The 15926-nt window shown below is 41.0% G+C and overlaps 1 protein-coding gene across 1 annotated transcript; it reads left to right on the forward strand.

Moving 5' to 3' along the window:
- Positions 1 to 14542, forward strand: hat1 (histone acetyltransferase 1). The gene is made up of 11 exons (XM_058081133.2): positions 1 to 76; positions 642 to 713; positions 816 to 891; positions 2400 to 2520; positions 6917 to 7093; positions 7179 to 7300; positions 7870 to 7974; positions 8288 to 8394; positions 10367 to 10518; positions 11405 to 11521; positions 13954 to 14542. The coding sequence occupies exons 1-11, from the start codon at positions 70 to 72 to the stop codon at positions 14122 to 14124; spliced, it is 1227 nt and encodes a 408-aa protein (XP_057937116.2). The 5' UTR covers positions 1 to 69; the 3' UTR covers positions 14125 to 14542.
- Positions 14543 to 15926: the final 1384 nt, after the last annotated feature.

Genomic DNA, 15926 nt, shown 5'->3' on the forward strand with positions numbered 1-15926 from the left:
GTAACCCGGAAGTGCTCCTGGTTGCGCGGTCTTTTAGGACAACACAGCTCCCCACAACACTGTGCAGAAATGGCGGGTGAGTATTTGACAGCTTCATCTTACCTGCAGTTAAAGGCGACTATCTTTCATAAGCCCGGCTGAACGCGGACACATTTGTGCTCCTCACAATAACGCACGGAGTGCTGAACAGACGACATATTGTGGCGCAAAGTGAGCGGTGGGCCTGCCTGCTGCATGCTAGCAACGTGCTAGGCGGCTGTCATAACATGCTGTGTGTTTACCACATAGTGAACAGATAGGAATGGCGCGTGGAAATAGGCTCTAGGAGAAGGATCGCTAGCCTGTCGTCACAATGCTGTATTAAAATATACTCGTAATAAAAGGGATGATCTCTGAATGTTCAGGGTCTTACAGAGTATATAAGAGAATACCTTAACATTGCTCAAAGCTCAGTCTTGCTAACCTCCATGCAGTGCTCCTAATCGCAAAAGCAACATTGCTATAATGTTTTTGGTTTCGCTCCAAAAAACATTTGGACATGATTATCTTTTACTAGTTTTTACCTGTGGCTACAATCAAACCATTATCCTACTGTGTTAAAAACTGTTTATTATAATTACATTTGGTTGATGGTTCCTCAGGAGTAAACAACATGGAGAAGAAACTGGCTGAATATAAGTGTGACACCAATGAAGCTATTTGCTTAAAGCTAAGTATGTCTGTGTTTTTTCCTCTTATTTTGCACACTGTAAATTAACATGGATAAACATGATGAATGATGTTTTGACATTAGCTGGAACTTCTTTTACTTGCAGTTCGATTTCCAGAGGACGTTGAAGATGATGGCACTACTTTTCACCCAGAGTATAGCCACCAACTTTTTGGAGATGAGTAAGTTTTTCTTTTTGATGGTTAAGTTACAACCTGGTGGGTTGCAGGGAAAATATACATAAAGTAATGACTCAATGTCCTTGAATGCACCTTTTTTGTTTGTGCTATTCAATTGCTACGCCGGCACAAGGTGCGTGTCTACCTCTGCAAATAGTTCCTTTGAATATATTTGAGAAGAAAAAAAATAAAAATATCCAGGTGTATTATATTGTATAATATTGAGATGTGATGTTGGCTTCCGCAACCAAATCAGTTGAGAACCACTGATATGGATAAAGTATCAGTTATACAGGTCACTTCTTACTTCTTCTTTGTTATCTATATACAGTAGTACTTGTACTGTAGTTCAGTGGTGTACAAAGTGCAGCCCAGGGGCCATTTGAGTCCCGCAGCTGTTATTTTTTTGGATGGGGGAAACATCTGCATTAATTTTACAAGGACAAAGCGAAAGAGGTAAAAGTTCAAATTTTATGAGAATAATGTAATTGTAGGCGCATGGTTGAAACGTAAAAAAGATGTTATAAAAGGTGAGACATTAGAAACAAAACAACAAATGTTGTAATTAGTTTTTAATTAGGTTGCGGAAAAAGTTATGTTACAAGAATAAAGTCAAAGTATTATATAGGAATAAAGGTCCTCTAAATATAGGATTAAAGTCATAATTATTAGGGGAAAATTGCAGAAATTGAAAAACTGCTGTATATTTATGAGAATGATGTTAAAATATTATGGAAAAAAATTGTAAAAACAAATGAATTTTTGACTTTGTTAGGCAAAAAAATATATGTTCTTTATTTATTTTTTTAAAAAAAAGGGAGAGGGACAAACAAAGCAACAAATAAAGTTGTTATTGTTGGAAAAATAGGTTGTGGCAAAGGTTACATTACAAGAAAAAAGTAAAAATATGGGATAAAGTCATAATTATGATTTTTTTTTAAAAGGAATAAAAAAAACCTGTTAGATTTTATGAGAAAAATTATGTCATTTTCATTGGACAGAAAAAAAATCAAGTGTACACTGCTGGTGTAGTCAATTACAGTTACAGGCACCTGAAGAAGTCACCTTCTGCAGAAACGTTTGCAGCGTTGCATGTAAAGGTGGAACGATATTAACATTAAGAGTAGATTTTTAAACATGGAGGATGCATTCCATGATGAAGTAAGAGTACTGCACCTTGCTGTGCCTGCCTGTGTCTTCTGTACAAATCAGTCCCAACTAGCATTCCTTGTTTTTATACTTGCTGCAATCAGCTGAAATGAAATGAGTTAATTGGGGCATTAATTACTTACAGCTAGCATAATTGTTGGTTAGAGCCTCATCACACAATTGCATAATTCTGACATCGAGCAGAAATTGTAGGGGACTAAAATAACAATACCACAGAGAAATTAAATACATGCAGTGTTGTGTTTTTTCCTTAAAATACTAGATTGCTTTGTACAATGAAATCCATACATTTATTTATTTTAGCCAAATGTGGAATAATGCAATTGGCCTTTCTTCCGCAGTGAGGTGGCTTTTGGATACAAAGGTCTTCAGATACAGCTCTTTTACACAGCTGGGAACCTGAGCACTCTCTTCAAAGTGAAATATGTATCTAAAGTCACTGACACGTTTGACTGTGTTGAGGTAAGCTTGTCCCTCTGTCTTATTATCAAGATAGAAATAGACTCACTTTGTTAGTGTTGAATAGACGAAGGCTAAAGGCTAAGGCTAAACAACACACAAAAAGGGTTATATCAAAATAATGCATTTACAAATATTACACCATGAAGTGCAAGCGTTAAACTTCTCTACAATGCATAACCTGCAAATGACCTATAAATGTAGTTAGAATGTTGTATTCTTGTGTTAAACCATACTAAAGTTTCAGATAATGAGGTTTGCGCATTTGGAAGTGAGCCCTGAAAGAAGTTTGGAATGGCTCAAAATGCTCAGTTTCAGAGGGCGTGGTAAAACCGTCCCTTTGTGATGTCATCGAGGGGCGGACTTAGTTGCTTCATATGGTTCATAGTTGGGAAGCACTTTGGGCGTGTGACCAATCACAGCAGAGTGGGCGTGCCCGGATTCGGGCTGTGGGTAGAATAAATTAAAACAGACCGTTTTGTCAGGAAGCACAAAGGAAAGGAAATACAGCTGCAGTAGTTGCAGATTCTACAAAATCTTAAATGTTTTCTATGCGGATTATTGTGTGTAGCTGCTCTATAGGAGTCCAATACAAAGGGTCTAAAAATGAGCATAATAGGTCCGCTTTAAATTTAGTTAAATTTTTCCGATTTAGAGTGAATGAGATCTTTTTGCCTGAGGGAAAAACAGCCTATTTTTGGGGTAAAGTATTATAAAATGGGCTGCACGGGGACCGAGTGGTTAGCGCGCAGGCCACACAGGGAGGAGACCCGAGTTTGATTCCACCCTCGGCCATTTTTGTGCGGATTATGCATGTTCTTCTCGTGCATGCATGGGTTTCCTCCCACATTCCAAAAACATGCTAGGTTAATTGGTGACTCCAAATTGTCCATAGGTATGAATGTGAGTATGAATGGTTGTTTGTCTATATGTGCCCTGTGATTGGCTGGCCACCAGTCCAGGGTGTACCCCACCTCTCGCCCGAAGACAGCTGGGATAGGCTCCAGCACCCCCTGACCCTACCTGCATATACATTGACTATTATTGGACATGGCTACTTGTAAGTCTTTCTTCAGTAAATTGGGACCGGGTGACAAAATGTCTTAATCCGACATGATCCAATTCTTTGTGACGTCTTTAGTAATTCCATAAATCTTAGAAATCATTCCTCTTATTGCTCTGGTGAGGAACAGAGTCAACTGGCAGTGTTTGTACCCTAACCGGAGGCCCATTTTCAGTTTTTTCTGTGCCAACTTTGAAGCCACAGATGATGTTCAGGGTGAAACATGATGGCCGCCCTCTCCTGTGTGCGCTCCGCGCCTCTCGGTTGTCAGGATTGACCTCCGGGGGCTGCTCCCAGCATTAAGGGTTTGAGTGCAGCTGGTGTCAGGGTGGAGAGCATGGGGTGTAGCAGAGTTCAGGCTGCGTCTGAAGAGTGTTTGTCTGCCGGTGCAGGCAGACCGCCCGGCTGCAAGTGCAGCTGGTGAGAAAAATTGAGTTTTTTCCATTTCTCTCTCCATTGGAGAGAGTTTAAGCAGCTGCAACATTGGTACTCTTACTACAAGCCCCTCATCCAAAATGGCTAATGCAGAATACCTGTTTCATTTTTCAACTGAACCTTATCTTTGGGTGTGTAAATCTGCTATGAAGGCTCGGTGTAGTTCAGCCTCTACAGTAGATGAAGTCATACAAAAGCACAAATTAGATTATTTGTACCCCCTTTATATGTATTGTTTAAGAATCAAAGACGTGAACAATGCTCTGAAGGTGCATTGTTAAGTTATATTCACGGCAAACTAAGGCATCTATTCTGGAAGGCCGGCCAATTTAGTGTCTAGTATGCAGACGAGTGGCCGAAATAAAGAGGCTTGTTTGTCCAAGGCCTTTTAAGCACGCTCCTTGTTTCTTAGACATGCGAGTGAACAATTGCAAAGCTGAAGAGGCATTCAGCTGCAGGTGCATTACCTCCAGTTTGATATTAGTAGCCGATGTCTGAAAGGGGTGGAATCAGCACTATTTTGTATTAGCCTTTTGTAGTGCATTTTGCCGCGACCTTCTTCATTTCCCAGTTGTGAATGCCGAGCAGCGAGGGTCTGCGCGGCGACATAATGCCCATCACACATGTAAATGGTGTGAAAGGGCCGCTTAGCAAAGTGTTCTCATGTCAATCCTTGTGGAAATGGATACAATGCAAACATCACAGCTGAACTAACCACGCGTTGCGCAGAGTAAAAAGTACGAGGCTGGCTCCCCTTTGTCTCCGAGACCCTTTGAAAATGCGGGGCCCAATTCATTTGATTGGGTTCACTTGGCAGGATTAGAGGAGAGGCCTCTATTATGAACGGCCAAAGGTTTGTTAAGTTGAGATCAATTCATCAGGTTTAATTTCCCGCTGAGTGGCAGAAATGCGTTATTGTGGCAACTTCATCACATATTCATGGTTTAACATGAGGAGTAAATGTACAGATTTAAGTGGTCTTTTCAGTGGGAGGGGGGCAGCCCAGACCTCTGCTCAGCTGACAGTTTTAATTGCCTAATGGTTTTCTTTTCATGAGCAGCACACGCAGGGGGACGTTGCAGTCTTGCTTTATTTTCATATTTTCTATTAGTTTGATTTCATATACGTTGTGTCTTGGAACCTCTTCTTGACTATGAAAATACATTTATACATTAAATACTGTAGTAGCTATGTTTTCATTATGACAGTAATCCCTCGCCACTTTGTGCTTGGTCGCTCGAAATATTGCAATGTGATTATTGCTCCCTGACTGTCTTGTTTTTGTTTTTTTTTCATAAATGAATGAATGAATAAATGATGGCTGCTTTGTAAGAGACTATGGTCTATTGCTAGTTAAAACATATTGAAATACAAGTGATACAGTATGTAGTATTCTGGTCACTAGGCGGCAGTAATGACACAAAATTACATTACCTTAAAGTGAAAACTGCACTTTTTTTGGAACAATCCTGATGTGATCATCATCATCATTCACCATCCTTACGTAGACCGTAAACACGTCTTTCCCTTTTCTGTGCATTCTAACAAACGAAAAAGTTGGTATGAGCTTGCTAACAATGGATGTCATTGGGAGCTACAGTACCTATTTCAACTACAAAGCCCTCTTACATAAAACCTGTAACGACATTTGATTTACATACTGTGATCGTGCGCTATTGAAGTTTTTATGAGCTTTTTGTTCGGGCTTAAGCGTGCATTATTAGCTAGCTCATACTAATTTGTTTTCTCTCAGTAGAACCCACAGAAAGGGGAAAGAATGTTTCACATAAGGTTTAGGGTTAGGGGGGTTAGGGTTAGCGGGTTAGGGGTTTACCACCCCCCCCCCCCATTTAAAATAATGTAAATCTAAATAGTTTGTTCCAGACACCCACAAAAAGTCACAAAAATACATTTTCCAAAAAACAATAATAGTTTTACATGCAGACAACAATGCTGTTTAACTCTAAATGAGGAATTGATGAAACTTATTGTTGATGCCGACTTCCCGTACATCCCGGCGAAGTTGAATTCATTAGTGTTTCGCACCTTCTGCATCAAATCACTGCCACTCAAAACTTTCTTTGGTCCCATGGTGAGTTATTTAGCACAAGAAAAATGCAGACAGTGAGTCAGCAGCGCTTAATTCTGCAGAATGAGACACTACAGGCTAAACAAACTACTTATGTTACCTACAATATTGTATGAAACCGGAAAACTGATGTTTGATGTATATGTTTCTATTTGATGGAGAATCTAGTACATAGAGCAGTGGTTCTCAACCGGTGGCTCCGGAGCCAAAAGGGGGTTGCAGAACCAATCTGGTTGGGTGACAGACAGTGGGTTAAAAGTTACATAAAAATATGTAATATACAACCGATGTCTGGCTTGGGTTTTTTTTTTGGCGAAGTAAAATTGAGCAATACTTTAGTCCTCTTCCTCTTTGGTATTAGAGAAATATCAGATTGTTGTCCTCTTCTTTAGTACAGTTCTTACAATTTATTTATAATGTTAACTTTATCCCGCGAACCTAGTGAGGATAAGCGGCATAGAAAATGGATGTCAAATTAATTTCTGCATTAATTTCTATCCAGTTATGTCTGTCTTCATTTGCCTTAATAAATTCTTCTAAAATGCACTTGAGACATGCAATTATGTGCTTGGTTTAACTTAAATCAATTGATATCAAATCAATGAAATACTAATAATGTGCTATAATATAGCAAGAGTGACCCACAGAAAAGTGTAAAAAATGAGCAAGAATAAAAATGAGGGGGTCCGGACTTCATATGTGGTCCCAGATTGAGACCATTTTAGCACCCTGGACATAGAGGATTATTGAAAAATTATATATATAACATTCAGACTCTGATGTGTATTTGGTGTGCTAACTTCACCTTCCAGCCAGATGATGTGGACGGAAAGATCCGGGAAATCGTCCCTGCTGGGTTCACCTGCAACGCAGATGACTTCATCACGTTACTCGAGAAAGAGGCCAATTTCAGGCCCTTTGGCACCCTGCTGCACACATACATGGTCCACAATGAGGAAGCAGGAGAACTCACATACCAGATTCACAAGGTGCGTTCACCTGTGCCCTGACCATTTTCGTTCATCACCGGAAGGTGCGTTTGTTTTGACTAATTCCTAATTCTACCTGCTGTAGGCTGACTTAAGCTGCCCAGGATTCCGCGAGTACCACGAGCGCCTCCAGACCTTCCTCATGTGGTTCATCGAGACCGCCAGCTTCATCGACGTCGATGACGATCGTTGGGACTTCTTTCTTGTGTACCGTCTCTCTTTCATCGACACCCCCCCACCGCCAACCCGGCGCACCCCCTCCTAGCCTAAACTATCCTAAAGCCTATATTGTGTCATTGAAAAACAAAGCCCCCCTTTGAGGCGCTTGTGGCCAATTACCCGGCCGGTTTGATTATATTTCCCCCCGTAGGAGAATTGTTGATCAGGCAAGAGCTTCCTTTGTGCCAAAAGCCCTTTTGAAATTTTTTCGGGGCACAGGCTGAATTGAATGCTGTTGTCTTTTGAAACACTGAACAATGTCTTAACAGTAAAAAGAGCCTCTGCCAGTGTTTCCTTTACCTTGGCACCTATTAATACCCACAATGGGCAAAATGGACTGAAGTGATTTTGGAGGAGCTCAGTCCCTCTTTCAGGCCCTTCTCTTCCTCTAAGTTGCAGTACTCCAATTAAGTGCATAATGTATTCAGGTTGCAGCAGGTGTACTGATCCAGCCTGGCTGCTCTAACTTGCTGGGGGAGCGAACACACAAGCTAAAATGGACACTGCGTGAGAGCATGCTTGTAATTGACCTGTTTGCCTTTGTGTCTTATCTGCAGATTTGAAAAGTACAATAAAGATGGGGAGACCCTCTACGCAACCATTGGCTACATGACAGTTTATAATTACTACGTGTACCCAGACAAAACCCGGCCACGTGTAAGGTAATTGGCGGGGCAGCGCGGGCTGTCCCAGTCTTTTGTGTCTTCAAGGGATGACGAAAATTACACATTTCTTTATCTTCTTCGAGCCAAATTACTGGCTTGGATCACCAAGCATTCAACTGGATTTGGTTTCATAATGAAACCAGGGTGATTTGTGTCTGAAAACAATTTTATAAATAAGCATTTGATGTGGCTGAGTTTATTGCGCTACACTTTCTGTCACAAAATAAGTTGTGTTTATTGCTTTAAGACTATGATTATTTTATTCTCATTTTCATTGTCATTTCTTTTTTTGTTTTTTTTTACCAAACAGCCAAATGCTGATCTTGCCTCCATTCCAAGGAGAAGGTCATGGAGCACAACTCCTGGAGGCGGTGCACAAATTTTATTGTGGCATGCCCAAAGTTCAAGACATCACAGGTAGGCGATTTTGTTATAATTGACCTTGTGGGGCGATGCAACACCTGACAGTATGAAAAGAGGCACAGTTCTTCACTGCATATTCATTTTGTTAATGAATGCCTCTGTAATAGTGTCTTGATTGTCCTTGCAATTGTCCTCTGTTTTTGACTCTGCTCTTGTACTGGATGTCATAAAAGAGCTGCCAACATTTACCATTTTTACGGGCTACAAGTTAAATACATGTACTGTAAGTCGCACTGGACTAAGTTGAGGAGCTCGGTCACCCTGGAGGGGCCAGGGACAGGGAAGTGTGGGCTTCGCTACTGAGACTGCTCACTTTGCGACCGGTACCCGGATGGATGGCATTGGACTAAAGTGGAGTTTGGCGGTATTTATGCTGGATCATCAGAGCCAGCTTATTGTTTCACAAAAGAAGAACAAAATGTTTACAACAAGGAGACAAACTAAAGCTAAAAAAAATTTTATACAGTGTATGGCTATAGTAATAACTTATATGCCTCATATATATCTGGAAGAATATACTTGTAATACTTCACTTGATGCCTGGACATATCTTGGTGTGTAGAAGCTTATCAAAAAGTTGACACCATAACATTATTTTTGTATTCACACATGAATTAAAATGGTGAAAATGGAAAGGGTGCTGACGCGGCAGTTACAATCTCCAAGGGAAACATAATTAGTGCCCTAATGAAACAGCACTTCTGTCTAAAATAGCACATCCATGTAATTATTACAGTTGCACATTATTTATTGAAACCTATTAGAAAGAATTCCTTAACAAAAAACGGTACAGTATCATCTATGTCGTTCAATTTGTGTGCCCAACTGCGTCATAAGGTCATTTCAGTGAAATATTGCGGCCACTGGGTGTCGCCAAAAACAACCACCACACCACTTTAACTTAAAGACGTCACATGTTCTATGATCTATAGATATTTTGATACATAATAGCAACATTTGTCACTATATTTAGCTAGTCAGGACGTGCATGTAAGTGTTTCTTGCGGCATGCATTCATTCCACTCCATTCCATCAGCAGAAGTGAAGAATCCGCCAAGCTGGTGAGCGGGATGGATCTCTAACTCTGTCACTCTGTCTAAAAATCTCTCCACAATGCAACCAAGCACCTGACCAAACTGAGTTTGGACACAATCCTGTCACCTCGCTGCACCACACCTTCCTGGCAAAGCATGCATGGGTGTCCAAAGTGTGGCACAGGGGCCATTTGTGGAAGGAGGCTCATTGCAGAAATAAACGATAACCAAGCAAAAGTGAGAAATAGAGCAGAAGGGCATAGTGTAACAAAAAAGCTGAAATGTTGATACTAATAACAAATAAAAGCTATCTATAGTATGTCTTTCAATGTATGTTTTTTATTATATACTATGTATATATTTAATTAGAAATGGCAAAGATCAGCTGAGCATCCGTGCTGTGTATAGACAAATAGGTAAGAGACCAGTCGCATGCATCGTCCCGTCTCGTGAGTTGGATGTCTTGTGACAACCCTATTGATGGCCCACCTTCTTTCATTCTTTCAATTTCCGGGTAGAAGCTTCAATATTTTAGATCCGCACAAAAAAACATCACAATCTGGAGTAAACTTCAATCAGGATGTCGGAAGACGAGGGCAATTTCCAGGAGAGTTGGCAGCTCTGTCATTAGAATATGCCGTTGTATTTGAAGTATGTTGGAGAATGTAGAAGAATGAATTGATTCGTCCCCACGGTGGTAGTATCCAGTGGGGAGAGTTAATTTGGTGAGCTGGCATGTACGCCGGCCTGCTGAGGCTTTATTGAAACATACTCGATCGAAGTTGTTGACATTGCTGTGCGGAGACGTGATGAATACTGAGAAGGAATCCCAGATGGTCTTTCAGAAAGTTGCTGCCTGACTTTCAGTCCTTAATAAACCATCAGGAAAGATTTCAGTCATTCTTCCCTGACAGTAATCTACTTGTTTCCAGCTGAAGATCCTTCTGAGAGCTACGTGACGCTGCGGGACTATGTGCTGGTCAAGCTGTGTCAGGGCTTGCCGTCCTTTGCTGAGGACAAACTGCACCTGGGCCTGTCAGCTGAAATGGTGGAAGAGGCACAAACAAAGCTGAAAATCAACAAGGTGCCGTATAAGTCTCTTCGCTTCATTGTTGGTGTCCTCGGATTCTCTGTCATTGATTGCGAGGTCATGTCCTCACCGCCATAAATGTCAGAAAATGTCCACTGTCTAGATATCCAGCTAACAATTAGCAGATGCGTATGACTTCCAGTCGCCTTTTTTTCTTTTGACGTGTTAATGTCTCTTGACATATTGGGAACTGATTGTTTTGTTTTTCTCAAACAACTCCTCCCCTATACAGGGTCATAAATTCCGGGATTTATCATTGTCCACAACAATTCATTTGTAGCAGTCGTCCCCCGTTTTATGGTGGTTGATTTTTTATTATTATTAGCTTTATTAGCTCAGTCACTCCCAGTCATTTTTCAAAAGACATCCCTTCAGCTTCCACTCACTTAAGATGATTTTGACAGATCTTTCAAGACACACAGAGGATAGTGTTCTATGGCTATACACAGTAAACCTACCAAAAGAAAGGTTAGACTCTCATCTTTTATCAGAAAAAAGTTTGTTTCTACCTTTTTCCACTCTGTAGTAATCAGCAGGAGAATATCAGGAAAATATCTGTTCTCAAACAAATAAAGTGAGGAAAAACAGCTTTTTGTTAAAGATAAATTCATTCATTTTCTACCGCTTACCCTCATGAGGGTCGCAGGCGTGCTGGAGCCTATCCCAGCAGACTTCAGGGGGGAGGCGGGGTACACCCTGGACTGGTGGCCAGCCAATAACAGGGCACATATAGACAAACAACCATTCACACTCACATTCATACCTATGGACAATTTGGAGTCGCTAATTAACCTAGCATGTTTTTGGAATGTGGGAGGAATTTTTATACTTAAATACTTAATTAATGTTAATGTTAATGTTATCAATGTTAACCCAACAGAAACATGCAAGGAGAGTGTACGAAATCCTGCGTCTGCGAGCAACAGACATGAGTGATGATGAGAAAGCAAGACAGTACCGCTTGGAGGTGAAGAAGAGGCTGTTTGGGCCATACAGGGTAAGTTTTACTTTTTTTAATCAACTTTTACTTTTTACTAGTGAGCGGCGCTACACTCGACTTGCTTCACTCTGCACGAAGCATTACACACTCTAGCGTAAGAAACCAATTTTTATAGGGGACCTGTTATGCTCATTTTCAGCGCTTTGTATTGAGTTGTGGACTCCTACAGAGCAGCTACACACGATAGATAAGCTTTCTAGATCTTCCAGATTCTGCACCTCTTTCTGCAGTATTTTCATTGAGTTCCTGCCTCTTACCCAAACGATCTGTTACTCCACCCCCCGGCCTCCTCTCGGTACACCCACTCCGCTGTGATTGGTCACACTCCTAAGTGCTCCTGAGGACTTCCGGATACGTAGGCCCACGCTTACTGAGTGCAGGCAATCTGCAGCCCATATAAGGAAGTCCGGATCTCATTGACGTAACTGTTAAACTGCAAAACGTCTTTCAGGGCTCACTTCCAAATGCTTTTGTTTGCAGGGTGTGAAGATGCATAGCCGAAGAAGCATAAATAAAGAAAACCACTTCATATTCAATATTGTCCTACAATTCCACTAGAACAATACATAATTGTAAACGGCGAACACTTTAGACCTCAAAATTGAAATGGTGAACTTGGAACGTGTGAACTATTCATTACTCTACTGTATGAACTGAACTAGTTGATGAGAACTATGAACTTGCACAACACTGGTGAAATGGAAAAAGCACTATTGTGCACTATTGATGCAGTTTATTTAAAGCACTTTGTCAAGAAGGAGCTACTGTTCCGACTTCTGTAACTTGGTGTTTCCATTTCAATCAGGGCATCTGCACTTTGATCAAATGTGGGTTTTTTGTCATTGTTTAACTTGGCAAGCTTTCTTTGCGACTGAAGGGCATATGAGAAGCACATTATGAAGTCGCCGAGTCGAACCCCACGCACCAACATATCCCCCCCTACATCCTGTTTGCTCGTGACGTTTTCTATTTGAGCTGCTTTGCATACCAAACCATTAGAGATTCTGCTGTCAGTGGAGAAAACCGCATGAGTCGGACGTGGAAAAGGTCCCATGTGGTAAACGGGCGATGAGAGATCTGGTGGCCAGATGCTGGCAGATTTTTCCTTCCCTGAGGAGATGTAGTGTGTAGTTAGCTGAATGGTGGAGGTCGCTGTGTTGTGAATGGGAGAGGATTATACCGCTCCGCTCCATGCGGCCTGCTTTTACATGTCCCCAGAGACCTTTTCTGCATGCATGCATGCATGCATGCATATGTGTGCAGGTTGGCTATGTTCTATCCATCGCCCCCAAACACTTCAAACATGTTGTACTTGTTTCCAGTGTTGAACCTCAGGTTACTTTATTAATGTGTTCCTAACGGTCTGACAAAAACGAAATACATTTTTCCCCCATTGGAAATACTGTAATGCCATGCAGACAGCATTTATTCCAGTCCAGGGGTGTCCAAAGTGCAGCTTGATGGGAAATTGCAGCCTTTGGCTTTTTTTATTGGCCCATTGGTCATTCTAAAAATATAATTTTACAAGAAAACTAAAAAAAAAGAGGAGAAACTACATCTATCAAAAATGGTATACTCAACAGTAATTTTACAAGAATAAAGTCAAAATATTAAGAGAAAAAAGTGGTAATTGCCTGCCTGCGGTCCCAACAGAGAGCGTGGGCCACATTTTCGAATACAGAATGTGGCAAGAAGAAGACTGGCTCGTCTCCAGAATGATTTGATTGAAGAAAGGAACAGATTACACCTGAAATGCTTTGTCAGTGCATCTTCAGGGCAACATTACCTAATTTGTTGTCTTACGATCTTGCAGGTAAGATATCATTTACTAATTAAATGTTGTTTTATTTACATACGCGGAAATAGCACATGAACTTTATGTTCACCTAAGACATGCATTTACAAACTTTTTCCAGCAAGGGCCACATAGTGGAAAATGAAAGGATGCGACTCTGCCACGTTGATATTTATTGCGCGGAGAGACCAGTTGATCAATTCCATGATTTCGGTTTTTGGAGAGCAGTGCAGAGAGAGGCTCTTGAAAAATATAAGACAACGCTAGACAAGACATAAGAAGCAAGCAAAGCAGGGAGGATAAGGGAAAGGGAGCAGAGGCGAAAGATGCAACTGCCTTTGTTGAGAGCCAAAGAGAAAGATATTCTAAGAAGTTAACCGATTAACCGAAAATTAAATTAAACTAGTAACAACTTCCTCCACAACCTAATTTTCAATTTTTTCCATTTATATATTTTTTCTTAATATTGTGATTTGATTCTTGTAAAATCTGATTTTGCTGCTGATTTTTTTCATTTTTTTACCCTTGGGCCGCACTTTGGACACCGCTCGCATAACGTGACAAATAGATAATGTAACCTGATGGTCAGCAAACACCCTCACCGACGTGACCGCTTCCTGTTTGTGTTGAGCAGAAGAATCAGAGAGAGCTGACAAAGATGAGGAAGTGCCTGCGTCCCGAGGAGCTGGTGTCTCACTTGGGTCAGATGGACACTCAGATGCAGCACCAAGAGCTGGAGAAGAGCTACCAGCTGGTTGTGGAAGACTACCGGAGAATCATCGAGAGGCTGGCGACGCACGCCTGAATAGAGGAGACCTCGCCATCCGTGTGTACAAAGCCCTGAACTCGTGCTGCGGTGACCAATAAGAGACACTGGTTAGACGTCAAATGAAACTGTGATGGAGGAATCGTGCAGCTGGGGTGGGGCCACACTTCCTGTTTGTCCCACATTTGTAAGTTCATGTTGTGTTTATAGATCTCATTATTCAGCATTTCCCTTTGTCCCACTCTTTTGCAGCACTTGAAATAAAAAAAAAAGTTATTTGTAGGTGGCGCCTTGTGCCTTTCTTCACCAACACTGATGGAGAGGATATATTGATATTAAAAGAAGACACCGTACCCTTAAAGTGAGACTTTAGTTTTGCATTTCCTTTTTTTCATGTCATTTCCTGTTTTGTGCTGTTATTTTGGTTTTGTTTCTGTAGGGATTTTTATCACATGACTATAAATATGAATATACAGCAATCTCATATTACACAACTGACCATGCATTTCATTATTATATTGTAACTAATTAATTGATTTGAAATAAGTGAAGTTAGAGTGTCAAGGTGTTTAACATCTCGATCAGATAAGTACATTATTAGTGTAGAAGAACTGCACATAGTACCATTTCTATGTCAGTACATTAGAAGGTAAAAGTGCATTATCGATGCCTTTCGTGCGCCACATCTGTCCAGTAGGCCTTGGGTGTGACACTTGGACTCAGACACTAAAAACCGAGGCGAAATTTTCAATCATGACCAAATCATACGAAAACCTGGGTTTGACTGTTTCCAATCCAAAGTGACACAGAAGTAATTTGTTGCTTGCTGTGCAGCGAGGTGCAATTTGGTGATTTTTGCATTTTTGCCAATATCAGACAACCCTAAATACTGTACTTTTATTCTGTGAGCTGTGTGTCTCTACCCCCCCCCCCCCCCCCATCCTTTTGAGTAATATTTCCAAGGAAACTGCGGTCACTTTATGAGGAGTACCTATAGAGGTGTAACATTCTCTCCGGCTGTAAAGGAGACAGGAAGTGGATGGTTGCACAGCAGCAGCCTGCCTGCATGTCTGATTAACACATTTTCCAGCATGCTTTAGCCATAAAGTACCTGCTAGAAATGTCATTTTGTTCAGGCGGCCTCTCCTGGTTAATGCAACTTCTAATTGCCACTGATGTCAAGGGCTTCAATGTGCTAATCATTATTATGATGTGCAATTGAAAACCTTCATGTCCTGCTAGTGTCGATCAGCATGATGAATACCTATCGTGCTTTATGATACTTTAGCGCATTGTCACTCAATGAAGACTGACAGGTCAATTTTCAATTTTTTTTCCTGTCCTTTACCACTTGTAACGTGACAAAACGTTGCAAATGCTTCACATTTGTAATATGGCTTGATTGAAGCCACTCCTGTACACAAGGGGCCTCATCTCGCTCGAGTTGGGGTTTTTTTCTGCTATGTGTGCATTTTTTTCATTGCACTCCTTGTTCGCCTAGTTAGCTAGTCATGAGGTTGTAAATCTCTTGTAATAGACGATTCGATATCAATAGTAACCTCTGCAAACAGATTACGATACGATTTTTAAAAATCTACTTTTAAAACAGAATGATTACATAAATCTACTTTTAAAACAGAATGATTACATGCTAGTATAAATTAGGGAAGTCGCCAGCCGTCCGGGCGCAATGAGGGGCAACTACCGCTGTACCTACAATTGCAGGAGGTCTTTACTCAATGACTGTCTCGCGGTGTCATCTTAGATGGAAGGCTAAAATCATCACACATCAACTGAACACTCAAACGGCAGCTAAGAAATATACAAGACAAGTACCAATG

The sequence above is a fragment of the Doryrhamphus excisus genome, linkage group LG12 (genome assembly GCF_037039965.1).
Source record: "Doryrhamphus excisus strain RoL-2023G ecotype Guam linkage group LG12, RoL_Dexc_Guam_v1.1, whole genome shotgun sequence".
In the NCBI taxonomy this organism is placed as follows: domain Eukaryota; kingdom Metazoa; phylum Chordata; class Actinopteri; order Syngnathiformes; family Syngnathidae; genus Doryrhamphus; species Doryrhamphus excisus.

What these genes read in the sequence shown, in the direction of transcription:
- hat1 (XM_058081133.2), top strand. An exon ending in CACCAACTTTTTGGAGATGA is followed by an intron (nt 892 to 2,399) that starts GTAAGTTTTTCT and finishes TTTCTTCCGCAG; the next exon opens with TGAGGTGGCTTTTGGATACA. An exon ending in GGCTGTTTGGGCCATACAGG is followed by an intron (nt 11,522 to 13,953) that starts GTAAGTTTTACT and finishes TGTGTTGAGCAG; the next exon opens with AAGAATCAGAGAGAGCTGAC.